At 50.6% G+C, this 21,131-nt stretch overlaps 1 protein-coding gene across 8 annotated transcripts in view; it reads right to left on the bottom strand.

Moving 5' to 3' along the window:
• LOC115659050 (protein lava lamp-like) overlaps nucleotides 1-19,780 on the bottom strand; it is a 42,067-nt gene extending 22,287 nt beyond the window's left edge. For 3 of the 8 annotated variants that reach the window (XM_030578774.1, XM_030578780.1, XM_030578781.1), the window contains exons 1-13: nucleotides 19,498-19,779; nucleotides 18,212-18,623; nucleotides 17,549-17,700; nucleotides 15,453-15,759; nucleotides 14,498-14,595; nucleotides 13,139-13,238; nucleotides 11,026-11,151; nucleotides 10,001-10,126; nucleotides 6,206-6,310; nucleotides 5,722-5,910; nucleotides 2,985-3,223; nucleotides 2,112-2,340; nucleotides 1,110-1,189 (exon numbers count right to left, since the gene is read on the bottom strand). In XM_030578774.1, coding sequence (XP_030434634.1) covers nucleotides 1,110-1,189; nucleotides 2,112-2,340; nucleotides 2,985-3,223; nucleotides 5,722-5,910; nucleotides 6,206-6,310; nucleotides 10,001-10,126; nucleotides 11,026-11,151; nucleotides 13,139-13,238; nucleotides 14,498-14,592 — 1,289 coding nt within the window. In that variant the 5' untranslated portion in view covers nucleotides 14,593-14,595; nucleotides 15,453-15,759; nucleotides 17,549-17,700; nucleotides 18,212-18,623; nucleotides 19,498-19,779. Of the gene's footprint in view, nucleotides 1-1,109; nucleotides 1,190-2,111; nucleotides 2,341-2,984; nucleotides 3,224-5,721; nucleotides 5,911-6,205; nucleotides 6,311-10,000; nucleotides 10,127-11,025; nucleotides 11,152-13,138; nucleotides 13,239-14,497; nucleotides 14,596-15,452; nucleotides 15,760-17,548; nucleotides 17,701-18,211; nucleotides 18,624-19,497 lie in introns of all 8 variants that reach the window. The other 5 variants (XM_030578779.1, XM_030578776.1, XM_030578775.1 and 2 more) reach the window with 5 other exon arrangements.
• Nucleotides 19,781-21,131: the final 1,351 nt, after the last annotated feature.

Here is a 21,131-nt window from a genome sequence, read left to right as displayed (position 1 = left end):
AACAAAGGGTTAAACAGTGTCCGATCAGAATGGTGCAGCACACCCACACTGCAGTGCCAGGCAGTGGTGGATGAGCCCCCTGGGGGTAGGGACCCCACTGCCCTTTAATGAATAGAAGATGACAGCATTATGGGCCAGAAGCACAGGCAGCCCTGTGTAGAGTGGGGCAGCTGGGCTGGGACCCAGCGAGCTTTGCATTACCTTTCCATCCTCCCCCTCTTTCCTCCCAAGTTTGGGTATCTGGGACCTAAAGCTGGCACATACACTCATGTCCATTTTCAGCACCTCGGTGCCAATCTGAACTCCCAATCCCAGACCTGGGCACCCAAGTCTGAAACTGGACCCTGGGTGTGTATGTGGACACAGTGTGCCAGCCTTACTGGAGACTTCCTGGCACCAGCGGCTGTGTCCGTGGGCTGATGCAGCTGTGACTCTGCTAATGCAGAACCAGGGAGGCAGGGTGAAGCCTTTGCTAGGCTGTGTCATGTGGGCAGGAGACTGCCATTCACCCAGGAGCGGCACAGTCTGTACTAGAGCCTAGGCAGGGAGAGGTTCACCGGGCTATGGCTACCCCAGTACTGAAGCCCATGGGAACAGAATCAAGCGCCAAGTCTGTGCTGGTGTCATGTCAGGGAGAGAACTCCACTGGCCAAGTGCAGCCGCAGTGTCAGGTAAGTAGGCACAACTGCATTTACGCCAGCGAGCTGTGCCTGCTTACACTGCACCTGCATTTGCCCAAAGGAGTCCAGGATTCCTCTGCAATGGATCCAGAGAAAAAGGGTTTGCTAAGGAGTTCTGCCCGCCTCTCTCTGTATGTGGCGCCCAGAGGAAGCCGCAGCCTGCAGGCAAGTGGGGAGGGATTGGGAAGTATGCAAAGAAGGCTCCAGTTCATTGTTAAGGTGGCTCCCCCATGCCAAGGCACCCAGGATGGTGTGTCTGAAAAACACTAGAGGGGACAATGGAAAAACAACCTTCTGATAAGAGAGAGGAAACCACACCACAGGGTGGCCCTAGCTGGAAAGGAAAGGGGATAAATGCAGGGATCAGAGCAGCAAGACAAAAGGACCTATGGAAAAAACAGCTAGGGGGCAAGACCATGCACCCCCTACCTGCACACAGTGCCTCTCAGCTCGGCCAGCTCCTCCACATCCACCTGGAGCAGCTCACAGTCCTCCAGGAGCTCAGTATGCTGAAAGACACATGGGAAGGACAGTTAGGCCTGACTAAGCAGTGCTAGGATCCCCTGCCAGTGCCTGGGGATGCCGCAGGAGGAATGGGTACAGGAGAGCCCAGGGACATGATGCCAGGAATCCCCAATGAAGGAGCAAGCCTTGAAATCCACTGCCACAGACACAATGTTAGCAGACAACAAGCCTTCAGAAGACAGACAAAGGAACCACCCCATCCCCCACCTTCCTGTCAATCCCAGGTGTTTCTAGAGCTGGTTGGAAAAATTTAGAAATTTCAGAAACCAGAAAAAGAAAGTCATGTGATTTTTGTGTTTCTTTTCCAGCTGGTTCTAGGTATGTCAAAGGGGCTCCTCGCCTTGGGACCCAGGAGCTGCCCATCTTGCTAGCTACATTCCAGGGCACATCAGGATGAAGCTCAGTACAAAGCTCCATATAATCAATGGATTTTGCTGGTGGGCTGGGTGGGGGTATTGACCATTGGGTTCTGAGCCTCTCACTTCAAAAGTCTTGTCTAGACTAGAAAGCTTGCACTGGTTTAGCTAGATCAAATTAAAATCACAGTAGTTAAACTGGTGCAAAGAGTGTGTGGATCTATATATAACCTTCCCACCACCACTATGAGGGAAGTGTCCTTCTCCCTGTTGTACAGATGGGGAAACTGAGGCAGATGGAAGGGAGGTAACTTGCCCAAAGTCACATGCTGACTTGGTGGGAGACATGGGATTAGAACCAAGGAGCTTGCAGCTCCTAGCTCCTGAGCTCAGTGATCCACTAGCTGGGGCGTGGAGGAGAGAACGAGAAAGGAGACTTGAGTGGCTGAGTGCAGAGCTGGGGCAGGGGTGGAAAGATGGTGTAATCCCAAGGCTGCTAGGTGGGGCAGAGAGACAGCAACTGGCATGGGGCTCACTGGCCATGTCCCACCTTGGCAGACAAGCTCTGACTCGCCACGTGTGCTTGCTCCAGTTCTTCCTCTTTGGTTTTTAGGGCCATGGCCGCCTGGTTCCATCTGTCCTTCCAGTGCTGGGAGACCTGCTGCTGCTCTGCGAGCTGGCCACACAACTCCTCCTGCTTATGCTGCAAGGCATCCTCCAGCTCCATGCAGCGAGCCTGCAAGGCTTCCTTCTCCGCCTGCAACACGGACTGTGATGCCCTGCAAGACAGCATGAGTGCTGCAAAGCGCTCATCCTGGCTAATGCACCCAGTGATGCTGCATGGGCTTCTCCTACCCAGTCTTCCACACAGACCTGCTCCCCTGTCCCACCTCTGCAATCTCCTTGGCCCTCCATATCAGCTCAGCGTAGCTGGTGAGAGAGCCTTTCCCTCTGCAGCTGCCTGGAACAGCCTCTGTCCCTCCCTCTCCCTACCTCCATCACCAAATCCCAGTGGGAAACCTCCCTCACCTCTCCACTGTCCCCTCCCCACTGACCCAAGGAGCCAATGGAATCCCCATCCAGCGTCCTTTCTACCATCTGTACCATGTGCTGCCACCTGGAATCATTTCACTTTGGGCAGCCTGTGGGATATAGGCTGCATGAAAGGCACTAGAAAGCACCCAGTGGCTTTGGGCTGGACTGCAGCAAAGAGAAGCCAGTTCATCGGATTACAGATTATTTAACAGCCAGGATGAGCTGCTGGACTGAAGGACTTCCCATCCTGGCTTCTGACCCTTAGTGCTCCCAGTCCTGACACAGGAGCAGAGAAGCAGCATGAAGAGCTCAGCTAGGGGATGCATTCTGTTCCCTTGTGCCTCTCTATCCTTGTCTCCTACCTATCCTGCTCCCAATATTCAGGTACCTGAGCCCTTCGCAGGTCGTTTGAAGAGCTGCCAAGTCAATCCCCTGGCCTCCAGGATCCCTCTGCATTTGTGACTTCAGCGCCTCCTGTTCACCCAGCAGCTGCATGCGCTCAGTCTCCAGGGCCTGGATCCTATTGGTCAGGATCTTCTTCTCAGCCTCCAGGTGGTAGAGCTGACCCATGGAGGTCTCCAGTCTCTGGTGGCTCTGACCCAGTTCAGAGGAGAGCTGTTCATTTACCTGCAGTGGGAACCCATGTGTATAGCTGAGACTTGGCCTAATTCACTGCAGTGATGTCCATGCACAGGACAGCAAGTGAAATCTAGAAGCTGTGTATGATGAGATGGCAAGGGTCTTGGTCCATGAGATCCATCTGACACCAAATGACCTACAGAAGTAGACCGATCAGCTCAGCTCAGAGACATGAGGAGGTCAGGCATGTCCCACCCATGAGAAGGCTCTGTTCAGGTTACAAATTCTTAGGGCTGTTGATTAATTGCAGTTAACTCATGCAATTAACTCAAAAAATTAATAGCAATTAAAAAAATTAATCACAATTCATCGCAGTTTTAATTGCACTATTAATAGAATACCAATTGAAATGTATTAAATATTTTGGGATGTTTTTCTACATTTTCAAATATCTTGATTTCAATTACAACACAGAATACAAAGTGTACAGTGCTCACTTTATATTATTATTTTTATTACAAATATTTTCACTATAAAAATGATAAACAAAAGAAATAGTGTTTTTCAATTCACCTAATACAACTACCTTAATGCAATCATCTTTTTACAGTGAAAGTGCAACTTACAAATGTAGATTTTTTTTTTGTCACAGAACTGCACTCAAAAACAAGCAATGTCCCAGGCCAATGGGGGTGGTGGGAAATGGTGGCCTGCACATCCCTCGGCCCGTGCTGCTTCCCGCCGCCCCCACTGGCCTAGAGTGGTGAACCACAGCTAGTGGGAGCCACGATTGGCCTAACCTGCAGATGCGTCAGGTAAACAAACTGGCCTGGCCAGCCAGGATGCTTACCCTGGCGAGCCGCATGCCAAACATTGCTGACCTCTGTGCTAAACATTCGTATGCCCTTTCATGCTTCGGCCACCATTCCAGAGGACATGCGTCCAGGCTGATGACACCGTTAAAAAGATAATGTGTTAATTAAGTTTTGACTGAACTCCTTGGGGGAGAACAGTATGTCTCCTGCTCTGTTTTACCCACATTTTGCCATGTATTTTGCATTATAGCAGTCTCAGATGATGACCCAGCACATGTTGTTCGTTTTAAGAACACTTTCACTGCAGATTTGACAATGTGAGATTTCTAAAGATAGCTACAGCACTTGACCCAAGATTTAAGACTCTGAAGTGCCTTCTAAAATCTGAGAGGGATGAGGTGTGGAGCATGCTTTCAGAAGTTTTAAAAGAGCAACACTCTGATGCAGAAACTACAGAACCCGAACCACCAAAAAAGAAAATCAACCTTCTGCTGGTGGCATCTGACTCAGATGATGAAAGTGAACATGCGTCAGTCCACACTGCTTTGGATCGTTATAGAGCAGAACCCGTCATGAGCATGGACGCATGTCCTCTGGAATGGTGGTTCAAGATGAAGGGACATATGAATCTTTGGCGCATCTGGCATGTAATTATCTTGTGAAGCCGGCTACACCAGTGCCATGCGAACTCCTGTTCTCACTTTCAAGTGACATTGTAAACAAGAAGTGAGCAGCATTATCTCCTGCAAATTGTAACCAAACTTGTTTGTCTGAGTGACGGGCTGAACAAGAAATAGGACTGAGTGGACTTGTAGGCTCTAAAGTTTTACATGTTTTATTTTTGAATGCAGCTCTTTTTGTACATAATTCTACATTTGTAAATTGCACTTTCACGATAAAGAGATTGCATTACAGTACTTGTATGAGGTGAATTGAAAAATACTATTTCTTTTGTTTATCACATTTACTGTGCAAATATCTGGAACCAAAAATAATAATAAAAAGTGTACACTTTGTATTCTGTGTTGTAACTGAAATCAATATCTTTGAAAATGTAGAAAACATCCAAAAATATTTAAATAAATGGTATTCTATTATTGTTTAACAGTGCGATTAATCACAATGAATTTTTTAATTGTACCATTGATCACGATGAATTTTTTTAATTGCACCATTAATCGTGATTAATTTTTTTAATCGCTTGAAAACCCTACAAATTCTAGGTCTTTTCCATCAACTCTAAATAGAGTCTCTGGGCTTCACTCCAGTTCCTGAAAAGTCTAGCCTGGGCACCAAGCTGCAGCAGATAGATGACAAGAATATCATGAGGAGACAAGGAGACAGGAGCTGAAGGCATCTGGCTCCAAGCACCTCACTGCTTGTTCAGCTAGTAGAGGGGACTGTTGGAGAGAAGAAGATCTACAGTCCCCCAGCAGAGGGTGGTGGTGGGCACACACACAAGCCAACACTGTACCTGAGACTAGGGTGGGTGGTGGGGTAGGGCAAGTGGTTGGGAATATGAGAATGGAGGGAGCATCTTGGAAACCCACTTTAGTAAAGCAGCTTATTACTGGCTCTTAAGGGGCTGAGGCCCCAGGGCCCTCATTTCACCGAGAAGGGTGGGGTTTGGAGGCAGTGCTCACAGAGCGGGGTCAGTGGGTGATGCCTGCAGAGTCTACTCGCCCCCTCCCACCCCTCCGGTCCAGCACAGAGAGTCACTCAAGGAGTCACCTGTCTGAGAGTCACCAGTTCCTCCTTCATCAGGACCTTCTCCTGGTCCTGGTGGTTGGCCTGGGCCTTGGCATTCACCAGCTCCAGGTGGAGGTCTGACACTTGGCTGTTGAATCCCTCTCGGCTCCACTGTGCACGTTCCAACTGCAGGGTGAGATCCTGCACCTGCTGGTGCAGCTCTACTTTCTCCTGAAAGCCAAGTAGCACAGTCACCTTTCCCAATGGCCCATCTGCACCCGGGGCTGATCTGGATTCCCCAGCACAGATGAAATTGGTGAGAGTCACTGCCTATACAGACAGAGGGACCACTCACCATTCCTCCTCTCTCTCTTCTCTATCCACCCAGGCTGAACTCGTCACCAGAGTATCTTAAGTTTCCTCCTCTCCTTTCTCCCACTCCATTCCTCCTCTTGTGCCATTGCCTCTCTTCCCCACCACCCCCCGTCCTCTCTCTCTCTCTCATTTGCCTGTGCCCACTCAATACCTTTAGGAACCTCTCCCTGTTGGCCAGGGCAGGCTTCAGCTTCATGGTGAGCTCAGGTACTCTCTCCTCCAGCCTGGCCACCTTGGAAGACAGCAGCTCCTTCTCCTGCCCAGGAACATTACACATCAGGATAAGAAAAAACAAATCATATTTATAGAGACTGTAACTGATTTGTGAACCCTTCCTGGCATGTGAGAGAAAGCCACAAACAACTGGGGCAAATAGCCTGAGCCAAACAGCCAAGGCCTCATTCAGGAAGGAATCTTTTGTCCTCCTTCTAACACTCAACAGTCTAGCCAATTGAATACTTCAGTTCTAGCCAACTATCGCCCAAGCGTCAAACCCTGCATTCCTGAGGAAGCTCACAGAGAAGCTAGCTAAAGGCCAGCTACGAGCACATCTAACTGAAGCTAATGTTCTAGATACAGCACAATCTGGATTCAGGCCAGGACACAGAACTGAAACTGTTTTAGTGGCACAGATGATCTCCTCCTGTCAATGGATAGAATCCAGACATCCATTCTCATTCTGCTGGACCTCTCCGCAGTGTCTGACACTGCTGACTATGAGATGCTGCTGTCTAGCCTGACAGAGTTGGCAGGAGTCTAGGGTAATGCACTAAAATGGTTTGAGCTCTTCCTGGAGGAATGCACCCAAAGAGTAGTGATGTCAAACTACATCACCACCACTAGACCCTTGTGAGCCTCCACAAGGATCAGTTCTCTCTGGTCCTTGTCAATATCTGCATATAGCCAGTAGGTGAATTGGCCCAATGACATGGACTCAAGTGCCAGCAACATGCAGATGACACACAGCTCTACCCACCCTTCACCACATATGACCACACAATCACCACCAAGATGGCCCAGTGCTTGGATGAGATCATCTCATGGATGAAGAACTGCTGGCTGACGCTGAGCCAAGCAAAGCAAAGGTGATGTTGATGGGCAGAAGAGAGTATTTTGAGGAGTTTGCAGTCATGGAGCAGTCTCCTTTGATTGAAGAGTCACGCCCACTGTTGGTCAATTCAGTGCATATTGTAGGAGTACTCTTGGATTCCTTGTTGACGCTGAGCTGTCACATTGCAACTGCCATGAGTAATGCATTCTACCATCTCTGGTTGGCTAGGAGACTCTGCCCCGTCCTGGCCTCAGTTACTCATACCTTCATCACCTCTCAGCTGGCTTACAGCAGTGTGATGTCCCTGGATGTGAAACCTTCAGCACTTAGGAAACTCCAACTAGTACAGAATGCTGCAGCATATCGCCTCAGCAACACAGGCTACCATAAGCACATCACACCTGGCACATGCTCTCTTCGAAGCAAGTTGAAGGTCTCAGTCCTTATCTTCAAAGTGTTCCGTGGCCTGCGCCCAGGGTATCAAAAAGACCTTTTACAGTTCCTGGCCAAAGACTGCATTGACTCCTCCAGCACAGTGGAACTTTCAGCAACATGGGTCAAGCTCAACTGTGCAGGAGACAGAACCTTCTCCGGGGGTAATCCAAGACAGGGGAATGAATTCCCCCCGGAACTAAGGACCATCCCAAACCTCACCACTTTCCACTCCAAGTGCGGGGCACATTTCTTTGACCTGCCTTCTCTGATATGAACACAGAGCACAGGTCTATTTAACAACAGACCTCCAAACAAACAAATAAATGAACAAGAACCCTACCAAAACAAGACCCTGCAATCCACATGCTTCTCCCTCTGGGGAGAGGATAAGTGAATAACCAGCACATGACAGATGTGTAATCACATTGCATTACTGGAAGGCGCTCAGATTTAAAAGTTTATTAGAAAACGTTTAAAAATAAACGATACAGAGAGTTTGAAAAGTCAGTTATTGATCATCGGGGGTAGCATACAGAGTATAAGGGGATGCTAGCAGTTTGGTATTGAACAGCACATAGCATATACAGTCTGCCATGTTCCCAATGCGGGGTGTACAGTGGGTGAGATCAAGATACAGTCAGGAAGCAGTGGGGGTACATCGCTCATACATACAGGTTACAGACAGTCATGGGTAAAGATAAGCGGGCTGGGTAATAGGGATAGGATGACCCTCACATGGTGGAGTTCGGTTCGGTGGGTTCAGGGCTCAGGGGATAAAGTCCAGCAGGGGAGGTCCACAAGTTTCCTCCCCCTCGTGGGTTCACAAAGTCATGCCGGCTCACACTTGGTATTGGCGGTGGCCGGTGATGTGCTCTGTGTAAATGTCTCTAGACCATCGAATAGTGTCCGAGACCATTAGGCGTCTCATGAGCCGCGCGTAGCGACGGCCCACCCCACAGGTCCGAAGTACGCGTTCATTACAGGGGTCCCAGGGACCCAGGGCCCCAACGATCAGAGCATCGGTGTAGACTTCGTAGCCCTTTGTCCGCAGGGTGTCCACCAAGGGAGCGTATTTTTCAAGTTTGTGGGCTCGGGCTTCGCTGAAGGCCGGGGTCCTGTTCTCGAACGGGATCATCACGTCGAGGATGATCTTTTTCCGATCCTCGTCCATCACGACGATGTCCGGGTGCAGTGGGTTGTCGGTGTCGGGGATGGTGCGGTTGACAGCGATCTCTCCCAGGTGCGGGGCGATGGCCTTCACTAGGCGGTCCTGGACGGCGTTGTGGCGCAGCTGCCAGGCTCTGGCGTGGGGCCTGCAGCTGCACAGGACATGGGGCAGGGTCTCCATGGCATACCCACACTTCCTGCAGCGCTTGTCCGGGTTCCCGTGGCAAACGGCTCCATTGAGCAGGACGCAGTTCAGTCGGGCGTGGTGTATGAACCTCCAGTCGGCGAATCGGGTGAAGCTGCCCACCGGGAGGAAGTGGTTGCTGGAGTCCCACTTGCTAGTGACCTCGAAGGCCTTGCCCTGGTCTGGTTTTTTCCTCAGGGTGTCCACGTAGAACGCGTGGACGGCAGCCTTCAGGGACTTCTCCAGCACGCCTCTGGCTCCAGGGCTGATGATGGTGTTGCCCTCCGTCTCGATCCGAGGCACCAGGACTCCCAGCTCCCGCCGTTCCTCACTCCACACCCAGCGGCAGCCCAGTCGCTTTCCCAGTCGGCGTGTGGCGTTGCGGGGGCGGGTCCACAGCGAGGCCATGTCACCCCTGTCCCAGGCGAATTCACCATCCAAGGAGCCGCTTAGGAAGGTGGCTACATCTTGGTTGGAAGGAGCTCTGCCTATTCGCTTTGCGGTGGCGGCGCGCAGGGTGGTCGTTGCGACGTTCTTTACCATGGCGTCCGGGCACGTCAGGAGGTGGAAGGCGTGCGTGACGACCGTGATGTCGCAGAGATCTCCCATGCGAGGGATGTTGGCACTACAGTGAATAAAAGCCTACACAAAACAGAGCAGAATAGAAAACGCAGCCATCCCGACTGCCAGCCAGACCACAGCCCTGCAGCGCAGGAAACCGAAATCTGGGCCTTCTGCTCCACAAGTGCACTCCTGGAGCACTTGCCAGTTTAGCCTCTTCTTGGGTCAGCCACAAGAGGGAGAGAGAGCCCATGAGTGCTTAAACGTGTTTGACTTTCCAGCCAGTAAGGAGCCCCATAGTGCATGTGTACACTAGTCACTCCATTGCACGGCACCCCCATTAGAGACACAGATACGCATCACACCCATACTCACACACTCAAGTGTGCACCAGTACAGGCGCGCACGTAGAGAACAGCTTGTCCTTCTTGTTCTCATGGTGCACCAGCCAGTATTACAAAAGGAGACCTTGTCCTACATGCTACCAATGGGAGCTCAATCACAGGCTGTTCGTTACTCAGACCCACACATTTCCTCCATCCCCATACCCGACTGGTGCTGCTGTAAGCCGCTTGGAGTCTGCCAATTTCCTTGTGCAGTGCTGTTGTCACCTGGAACGAGTCTGTCACTCTCTGGTTGGCCTCACTGGTCTGGCTGAAAGCCAGCTGTTGCCCCTGGGGAGCAAAAGGAACAAGGGAACCTCTGAAGTAGGGATATGACCTGAATCTACATGCCTGAACTTCTGGGGTAGCTAAGCCCCATCTCTTCTCTGGAGAGAAGCTGGAAGAAGGGAGGAGCAAATGTCTGGACACTCAGGTAGGGCGGGAGCAACTATTTGTACAGCTTCCACAAACTCAGCAGTGTTTGGATTGGGCAGCTGCTCGAGCAGCGTCATGGTTTGAGGTTCACTTGTCCCTAAGGAGCATGGGGTGCAGTGAAGACACAGGTGCGAGTGGACAGGACAGGAAGCATGTGAGAGCATAAATTGTAATGTACGGCCTTGGTGTGTTGGAGTGAGTTGGTACATTGCGGGCCTGCTGACAAGACACAATTTAAACGCTATCGGTTTGAGTCCAGGCAGTAGCACGTGTGTTTTTGGAGCGAAAGGAGTTAGGGATCCAGTCCCAGCTCCCATATGTGATATTTCTAATTGTGTCTATTTTCTGGAGCTCATGGACTCATTACAATTGGTCCCTAAATAGTGCAGTGAATCCTTTCCCAGCCCCCTTGGGTACACCCACTCTGCAACGGAAGACCTGTGGCACGGCCACAGCTAGCCTGGGTCAGCTGATTTGGGCTTATGGGATTTGGGCTGCGGGGCTAAAAATTGCAGTGTAGACATTCGGGCTTGGGATAGAGCCCAGGCTCTGAAACCCACATTGGGGAAGGATCTCAAACCCAGGTTCCAACACTAGCCCAAATGTCTATACCACAATTTTTAGCCCCATAGTTCGAGCCTTGTGAGTCAGTTAAGCTGGACTCTGAGACCCAGTGCCACGGGTTTTTTATTGCAGTATAGACATATTTCTAGACAGTGACAGTGGGATTGTGCGCATTGGACCAAGGAACTAACCTCTTTGGCTGAGTTCAGCTGCTGGGTCATTTCATCCCGTTCTGCTTCCAGAACCTTCATGTGCTCCTTGTAATCACTCAGGGTTTCTTGAAGAGCTGTCATTTCTCGATTCAGCTCCTCCTTCTCCTACAAATCAGCACAATGGAGAGGCACCAAAGTCACGAACCACCCCCTAGCATGCACAGAGCTGGGTGAATAGTGAACAGCTTGATCTGCAGATATTTATGGGAATAAAAGCCACTCAGTTTGGTTCGCTGCAATCACATAAAGAGAAAGATTTTTAAGGCCAGCAGAGACCAGAATGATCATCTCATCTGACTTCCTGTACAGCACAGGCCAGAGAATCTCACCCACTGAATCCTGCCTCCAACCTATTCCTTCTAGTTGAACATGACTGACTGTTTCACAAGTATCCGCAGGACTGCCAGGCATTGGTGAAAATATTCACAAATCCTGATTGTTTTACAAACATTAGCACAAATGTCATAAACATTCCCTGGTCATCATTCTGCTATTTGAAAAAGGATCAGTCAACCAATCAGGCAGCAGAAATACCATTCAAGTATGGTGACCATTCACACCTCACAAATAGCTAGCACTGCCTACTCAGTGCAAACAGATTGCGAACCGTTCCCCCCACCCTCTCCCGGGCTGAAAGTGCTTGGGTAAATGCTTGTTTGCAGGACTCGGGTTCGGCTCATGAACAATCCTAGTGTGACCAACTCACAATTTGACCTTGTGTCTCACAATACCTGGTGCTTTTCTTAAAGCTCCAGCTGCTGGATTCATGTTATTATAGGAGAATTCCACCTTTCCTTTGTTAAAAAAAGTACGTTTCTTGCACTCATAGTTGCAGAGAAAAGCTGGAATACTTGACCCAGGTGTTACTCATAGGCTCTGTAGTCAGGAGGTAAAGGGAAAAAACCCAGGTACTGTCGGGTTTTCTTTAAAAAAAATTCATGAATATTAAGTCAGCCTCATGATTTTGGAACACATGGGGTTAGCCATGCTGCTAACCAAAACAGGACTCAGTCCCTAATAAGTGCTGCCTGTAATGGCGAATACAACCGGCTCTTGCCTGTGTCCAAGTGAGAAAGAACAAGGATGTCTGCTGGAAGTATTATTGTTGTGCCTGTCACTTTAGGGGACAGACTGCGCCAATTACTCTCTGCCTGGCCTTGAGGGTGATGTGGAGCTGCACTCCCCAGGGCAAGATTACTGGGAGGGGTGGGGGGCACAATCCCTGAGATACAAGGAGGGGAGGGGTTCACCTGATTCACCACCTCTTCAAAGTGTTCCCCTTTCTGTAGCCAGCCAGCCAGTGTGGATGGGGGAGAGCTGTAGCACTGCCCCCTCTCTGTCTCCTTGCAAGATTGCTCCCTGCCACGCACAGGGTGAGTAGTCCCTGCTCTTCCCTGCACTCAGAGATTAGGATTGTACCTAGCCTGTGTGCAGAGCGGGCCTGGCAGGGCAAGCAGCTCTTTTTGCCTTCCCATGGAATAACCAGGGTCAGCCTGCCCTCAGCCTCTGCACTCTGATCACAATGCCAGTCCCACTGCTCAATGGGAGCAAGGGCTTTTCATAATCTGCCCAGGCCACTAACAGCAGGGAGCCTGAAGGTCACAGCTCCCCTCCTCCCCTAGCCCTGTGCTATATTTAGCTCCTGAATGTCCTTTAATTAGATCTGTCCTTGTTGTGGGTTTGCTGGCCGGGAACTGCACATTTCCAAGTCTCCCGAGTCCAGGAGCAAACAGGGAGAGTCACACAGCAGAGTCCACCACAGAGCACATGGGATGGCAACTCCTGCACTCTGCCCCTGAAGATTTACCCTGAGTATGTGCAGGGGAGTGAGGCTCCATAATATTAACCTTTCGGTCTTCCCACTGCCCCAAAATCATGCAACCTCTGCTGTGCAATTCCAAGGGCTGCAGCCTAGTGCATGCAGTCGTGGGCGCCCCGGCCCTGTTTCAGTGCTGCAATCGTTATTGTGGGCAGTTGAATGTGCCACTGCCTGACGTCAGGGCTCTATCCGCTACTATGTGCAAGGCCTTCTCTGAAATGTTTGGGCCCAGCCCCAGGTAATAGCCACTGAGGTTTGCAAGGCCTTCCTTACCGCAGACAGCCTCTGGCTGGGACTTGGGGAGACTGAGCGGCAGCTCATTCTGCTCAAGCAGGATTTGGCCTTCACCACCTCCATCTCCAAATTAAGGATCCTAAAAGACAGACAGACAGACAGCAGCTCCACCCTGCTTCCTTTTGCCACATCCCAATCGCTCTGTCACTTTCTCAACTGCCCCTCCCCCTGCCCTCTTTCCAGCAACCATGTCCATTGTCTGGGCACTACCTGACAGCTGTCCCCACCCCCACGCTCCAAATGGACCCCTTGTCCAACAGCTGCTCCCTATGCCCCCTCTAGTGATGCCCCAGACCCAAACTGCCAGGTTGCCCCAACCCCCATGCCCGCACCCAACCTCTGGGCCAATCACTGTCCCCACCACAACCCCTTTCCCTAAGTTACGCTGGTGAGGTCAGTGCTGGCGAAAGGTGCCGGGCTGACTTATAGACTGAAGTCCTTTGCTTATTCACAGATCAGGTACAAGGGACAGAGCAGGGCATGCACCAAACCTGACCTGAGGGGAGTTCATTCAAACTCTGGCCTGTCTGCTGAGCATGCCAGCCAGAGAGACAGCTACTGCCAGATCTGGGGGCTGCATTTCTGGCCTGGACACTGGGCCACTAGGATTGGACTGAGACCTTTGACAGAGTAACTCATCACACACATGCCACTAACAGCTCTCAGGTGAGAAGAACTTTCACTCACTCCCCACTGGCCTGGGCTGGAGTGGACATGGATGCCTAGGGGCGCTCTCCACGTCCAGTCCTGAGCCACCCAGTCTCCTGGGTTGGGGCAGCTGCCCCACTGAGAACACAGGCCACTGAGGGAGGGTAATATGGTGCTGACAGAAAAATTTAGACTAGGATTTCCAGGGGTACCTAAGGCAGGTAGGTGTCCAACTCCCATTGACTCTGGGTGCCTAAGTCCCTTAGGTATGCCTAAAACCTCCACTCTAGCTCAAGTATCAGAGGGGTAGCCGTGTTAGTCTGGATCTGCAAAAGCAGCAAAGAGTCCTGTGGCATCTTATAGACTAACAGACGTTTTGGAGCATGAGCTTTCGTGGGTGAATACCCACTTCCTCAGATGCATGTATTTACCCACGAAAGCTCATGCTCCAAAATGTCTGTTAGTCTATAAGGTGCCACAGGACTCTTTGCTGCTTTTGCACTCTAGCTCAGTGATTTCACATGCTAAACAAGAAGCTCCTAAAGCTGCCATCTTCACTGACCCACTCTGTGCCCTTGTCTCTCTCTGCACAGTACCTCTGACCCTGTCCCAGCTGCCTGCATCCTACGTACTCCTTGCCTAGACATCTCAGCCCAAAGCCTTCCTACCACCTGCCCTCAATCCACCTACTTCTCTTGCAGGTCCCCTCTCTGTTTCTGGTCTTCATAGCGGGACAGGTCCAACCAGCTCTTTTCCTTCTCTAGCTGGGTGACGGAGCTCTCCATCTGCTGTGAGAAAGGCGAGGTCAGGAGAGAATTCAAAGGCAAGCAGCTTAATTTGATACTAAACCTTGAAGAGGACAATGCCAGAGGAGTGCCACTCTCTGTTCTCTGTGACAGAGGCTGGACTGTTCCCAACAGAAATAAGCCAGAAGCTACTCCAGCATCCCAGATCGGCATCTCTGATCTCCAGAATCACAAGCTTCTAGTTCCTCAAATGAGTGCAGATGCTACAGGACATAACCTAGCTAGTGCAAAGCCCACTGAAGACAGTGGGACCGTTCCATTGATCTCAACAAGCACTGAGCACTCAGGCACAGAGAGTGTGAACAGCTCCATCGCACTCCACTGTACTGCATTCACCCTTCGAAGGATGGGCACACACCAGCAGGGCCAGCTCCAGCATTTCGGCGGCTGCTCTACTGTGCCGCTTCGTTCTTCGGCGGCAATTCGGCAGCGTGAGGGACCCACTGCCAAATTGCTGCCGAAGACCTGGACATGCTGCCCCTTTCCATTGGCCGCCCCAAGCACCTGCTTCCTTTGCTGATGTGTGGAGCCAGCCCTGCACACCAGCTCGAGTCATCCCAATGGAAACAAGTGAGCAGCCTGCCCAGACCACTGAGATGTAATGTGCTGCATCTGAGAAGCTTGGAGTTGGTTACACTCACCAAGCCTGAGCCTGAGGGGTCCTGAGAACATGTAGCTCCTATTGAAACCAATGGAGGGTGCAGGTGCTTAGCATGTCTGAGTCAGCCCCAAAATCAGGTGAGTGTCTAGAAGAAGGACTAGAACTAGCAGCTGCTTCTGTGTCCCAATCGGACAGGTCCTCACAAACTCCCCCAGGCTTTGGAGAGACTCCAGTTTACCTTCTGCTTAATGGAAAACAGCTCAAACTTCACCCTGTTGAGTTCCAGCTTCTGCAGCTCTTCTGCTTATTCCTCTAGCACCCCAGGAGCATCCCGCAGAGAGGGCCTCAGCCCTGCTGTCCTCTGCACATTCTCTGGTAAAGATGCCCGCAGGTCCAGCTCCAATCCACTCCACACCCTTCGAGCCAATGGCCGCATGGGACCATATTCTTCTGTGTCCCAGTCCGGGAGACGAGATAAAGAATGCCTCCTTCTGAGTGGTGGGCTGGAATGTTTCCAGGCACATTCCATGCCATTGGTTAAAACTCTGCCAAGAAAAAGATCCATCTTTTTTATTTTAACGACTGATTGAAAGGCCTGGGAAGGCAGAGCAATGAGGATAGCTAACAGGAGACCCCAATGGTGACAAAGATGATCCTTAAATCATTGTTCACACCTCATTAGTCATACCACTTGCCATTAAAGATTACCTGGTGCAATGGATTCGGGGGCATATTTAGGAAAAATATCTTGTCCAACCTTTATATCCTAGGAGACTCTATGGACAACTGGAGAACTAGTAGGATGATGTCATCCCAAGTATCAAGTAAATGAAACCTGAATGACTGAAAGGGGAAGGGATAACGCCTATTTAACTCAGATGCCCTATAAACAGCTAGAAGAAAATCTCTCTTTGTTAAAGATTCAATACCCACCCCAGTCCCTTCAGTGAATGGCTGAGAAAGCTCACAGTAAACACCTGATACCTCCAGGGAGTCCTCAGGCAAATGCAGGGAAGACCAGATGTCTGTTCCCAAATGTGTCCCAGAAACCACTGCGCTAGGTGCAGCATTGCTTCAAAGGAGGCATGGTGGGAGGGAGACGTGGAATCTGAGAGCCAAATGCAGCTGCTGCACATGGTTGAGCAGAAACATGGCCTCCCTTTCTGGTGGGAGTGAGCAGGACTAGAGAGGGCATAAACTTTACAGCCAAAGCTGAAGTCCAAGAGCTACCAAGCACCTTTAACTCCCACTGATGTTAGTGGGAATTGCTGATACTTTTCCCATATCAGGATCAGGAACCTTGGGAAAAGCAGCAGGGGACACCTGCAGTCCTGACACCTGAAAATTCCCCCAGTCCTGCTGGTGTTCTGCAGGTGAATTCCACTGAATTGCACTGGGATCCTATTAAAAAACCCCCACCACTTCTGCAGGGCAAGTGGAAATTTAAAGGCCTGGACTATACTTCCCCTCTGCTCTTTGCTCAGGGGCTTCTTTTGGTAAAATCAGAGTTATAGGAATGCTAGTGAAACCACCATCTCAGTTTGAATGACTAGATGGATGGATGGATGTGTGTGGGGATGAATAGATCAGCTGATAGATCAATCTATTTTAGGCACATTTTTCCCCTTATAGTTCTTAGGGGAAGGACATATTTCTTATTTTAACAGGAAATTAACCTCCAGAGTCACTCCAGAGTATGAATTATGCTGCAGTATTCCACAGTTGGTGCAATTTGAACTCATGTGATTGAAACAACTTACTGCACACAAACTAGCTCTGCCCAGTAATTCACAATCCCAGATGTGTGACGTAAGAACATGGCAATTGCCTGCCTGAAACCCACCTATGATTAATCTAATCCAATCCCCTGCATGCTGGATGCTTTCAAGGAAGGAGAAAACCTCTCCAGGCACCTAATTGTGTGGGGCTATATCCAACAGGGAAATTTCTTCCTGACTGCAAGTGGTGATCAATTGCAGGCCTGAAGCATGAGGATGAACAGCCCTTGTTTTGTCTTACCTAGTGTGACTGCAGATGCTATTTGTCTGGCAGTGAGTGTCTGATCCATTTTTAAAAGTATTAAACAAGTTGATCCAGTAACACACAGCAGCAGGGAATTCCAGTTGTAACATATTACTTGAGAAAAGGATCTGACCTACTATGTAAGTATTTCTTTCTGTTCTTCCATCCATCCAACTAAACTGTACTTATATATGAAAGATTCCTTGCAAATCTTCCCAACAAGCAAGTTTTCCACACCCCTCAACCACAGATGATTCCACTCGATTTCTACTGGATCCCTCCCATCCCAAGCTCTTTTAAAACTGAACTTACATCCCACTATCTATGGAGTGGATCCCTCGCAAGGGGCTCAAGGACCTGGCTCTTTCGATGTGCTTGGGGCTAAAAAAGCCCCTGCTGGACTCTCTCCATGTGCTGTTTGAGTGGTCGGGCTCCCAGGGTCCTGGCGTCCCGTTCAGAGGGTTCTGGATGAGGTGAGGAAGAGAAGACTGATGCAGAGGACAGGGATGTGCCACTTCCATCTTGATCCCCCTGGATACACACGCTCACACTCTCTCCTTCTCACTCTACCCGTCCCCCACTGGAATCACTCCCCATCAATGTCAGGCATGTTGCCTGAACAAAGGCAGCAAAACATGGGAGCAGTCACTAACAACCCCTGCCACCCGGCCACCCCATGAACAGTCATGGGAACGCAGTTCAGCTTGTGAGGGAGAGGGGAACTGGGGTGTGGCAGAGGTACTGCCAGAGGTGAGATCACGGATTGCTGGCATATTGCCCTCTGAGCAGTTTGAGTGTGTCAAGGAACCCAATCCCAGACCCATCACCGGCAGGACATCAACCTGCTTTATCTTAAGAGCCACATGGTATGACAAGCAGAAAGCTGGGGTGGAATGTGACCCCTTTGCAGGGATCCTGTGATGCCCCAGAGAGATGCCTAGTCCCCCAGCATGAAGGTCAGGCTGGTCCCATTACCTCTCCTCTGAAGGGGACCCCTGACAAGGGGTAGGTGTTTGTATAGCTCCTCTCCAGCTCCGACACAGAACAGGGTCGAGATGCCCATGGGCTTCTTCTATAGCTCTCAGAATCCTGGCCAGCCCAGCCTGAGGCCCCCATGTCAGTGCCATGCTGGAAGCATCCATCACTGCTGTACTGGGACGGCAGGCCAGGAAAGCTGCTCTGCTTCTGGTGGGACATTTATGGCCCGGTGGTATGAGGGAGTGGGGATGCCCTCCCTTGAAGGGTCGTCAGTGGAGCTTAGTCTCAGGTACTGATGTTTGCTTTACATACTGCACTTTCTCTGGAGCCTCCAAGGGGAATCTCACAGATCCAGATCTATGGCACACAGAGGAGGTGCAATCCAGCTGTGGGGTGGAGTGCCAGAGGCCTGTCACCAAGAGCAGCAAAAGGAAGAATCAGTGGATACCCAAGGAGGGAATTCGTATGGGATACCTCACCCTGCAATGTCACTCACTACTGCGCTGCCACCAAGCACAGCCCAGAATCCTCCGTTCCATTTCCCAGGGTGCCGTGCGAGTCAGCATACTGCCCTATGGGGCAGATCCTCTGGCTGCAATCAGCTGGGCAGATCTGTATGGTCAGGACACTGGAGAGAGGGAACGGGAGGAGGCTTGCAACCCCATCCTCTCCCCTGGGCTGTGCCAGTAGCCCCACTGGAGGTGAAGGCTAATAAGAACCCTTTCTGTTTTCTCTCAGATGTCACAGCGCTGAGCACAGCATAAACCCACAGAGAGATGACTACGTCTCCTCTTGCGGAGGTGACTCCCCGAACAAGCTCAAAACCTTCCACACCAGGAACGTCTATATCCCACCTCACTCGCAAGGCTGAAGGTCACTCTCCCCTACCAGTCACAGAGCTCACCTGGTCAATCCCACAGCAAACATCCCTGTATACGTGTATGACACAGGCGACTATGCTGCAGAGGGAGGTGGGAGGCTCTGACCACGGACTTGGAGGTAGAACACAAGTGGGCAGATAAGACTCGGTGGTTTCTTGGCAACGTCAGCTCCCAGCATGGGGAGAATCCGAGGGAGGAACCTTTGCCCCCAGGTGGCCCTACAGCTCCAAACTGGACCCCATCTCTATTCACAACACCCTGCATTTGCCAACACAAGGTGTGTGATAGGAAAAGACCAAGCCCTGGTGAACATGAAGTGGCTGCACCCTCTGCTCCAAGCTCTGGCCAGGAGAAATGCAGGCACTGGTGAGATTGGAAGCAGAGCACTGGTAAGTGACTTACCCATCCACGAGTCTCCCCACAGGCTCTCGGGGACCCCAACCGATTGAATCGCCTGGGCGTCTCTTCGTTCAGCTCAGCTGCTGTACTCACCACCGCTCCCCATGTCAGGAAACACAGGACTGCTGCTGCCACGGCAACCGAGATGGCAACAAGCTTCAAAGTGCCTGTTCCCCCTCTCCTGATAAACTGGCTCCGATTGTGAAGCGTAGGCAGCTGTCAGCTGGGGGAGCGGCAGGGGCGCCTGGCAGAGTTACTCACTAGCCGCAGCAGGCCCACGCTTCCCCACGCACCCTGGGCCCTCTCCTCTCCTGCCACTATCCCTCTCAATCTATGCTCAGCACTTCCCTGGGAATGAAATAGAATTGCCCCACTCCTGCCTCCCCCACATCCATCCTGGGCCCCAGGGATAAAGGAATTGTGGTGGTGCAGCTGAGATCCTATGTGAGGGAGCTGGGCTATTCAGGGTCTCCATCCATGGTAGTAGTAGCGGGTGAGGGTTGCCACAGCCAGTGAATTTGCAACTAACCAGATCCCCCAGCCTAAACCCTCCTCCACAACTAAACTCTGCTTTCAGAACAAAAAGCAAACCTCATTTCTCTGGCTCAGCCTTCCTGCAGTAACTGTCTTGTTAAAACAAAGAAATCTGATCTACCCTTGAACATATGGCTGGAAAAGTGCTCAGATGTAAAAAAAATAAGATACTGCCCCAAAGAACTTCCAATCTAACTAGAGGGAAAAAAGGCCCAGAGACATAAAGTGACTTGCCCAAGGCCACGCGGCAGGACAGTGGCGGAAGCAGGGAAAAATGGCAACTTCCTATTTGGTTTTTAATTACTTTAAAGATTCAATTTAAGTAGCTTAAAATCTCTGTTGAGTAATTTACTCTTCTCGATAATGAAATGCAACAGGTAGAAAATCGTGTCTGTTACGTGGCAGTTTTCTTTCAATCCCCTCTTAGTTCATTTGCAGCTATAGGTGTGCTCCCTTTCCACCTGCTGCTCATTCTGTACATCCCTTCACAGACACCATTTACCTAGCACACCACATTCCCCACTGCCTGCACAAGCCTTCCGACAACAATTACCTCCCAAAACGTCCATCGAGTCTCTTTTACATACCATACATGACTCACTGGCTATTAATAGCAGCAACCACTGATCCCTTTATTAGCTTTTCATTGACACTCATGTTTGCACTCAAAGGGGAAAAGGGGGCTGGGAATCCAACTCCTCTCTGAATGCTGGCAAACCAGCCCTGCCAGGGATTGCTGGATCCAGGGATAAAAGCTGCCAACCCTCCATGTTCAAAGCTCATGAGTCAGGCCACAAAAATATGAGATTTTTTTTAAAATACATGTTGGATTCTTTTCATATTTCTTCAAGACTTTTCAAGCTTTTCTCTGCAACCATGAGGGTGAGAAGCTTTTTATAAAAAAGAAAACTGAGCGTCTCACATACTCACTTGACTCCAGGGGCTGAGGCTTTAAGGAAAACACCAAATATTGTGAGACTCATGATCAGATCACAAGGGTTGACAACACTGAGTAACCAGAGGTAAGCAAGCACAGAGGCTGTAAGCCCCCGCCCAAGGCATACTCATGGCACAGGAGGCCCTCTGATGGAGCTGCAGAGCTG

The sequence above is a fragment of the Gopherus evgoodei genome, chromosome 10 (genome assembly GCF_007399415.2).
Source record: "Gopherus evgoodei ecotype Sinaloan lineage chromosome 10, rGopEvg1_v1.p, whole genome shotgun sequence".
In the NCBI taxonomy this organism is placed as follows: domain Eukaryota; kingdom Metazoa; phylum Chordata; order Testudines; family Testudinidae; genus Gopherus; species Gopherus evgoodei.
Note: the sequence above shows the minus strand (reverse complement) of the source record. Positions and strands in the feature narration are given on the sequence as shown.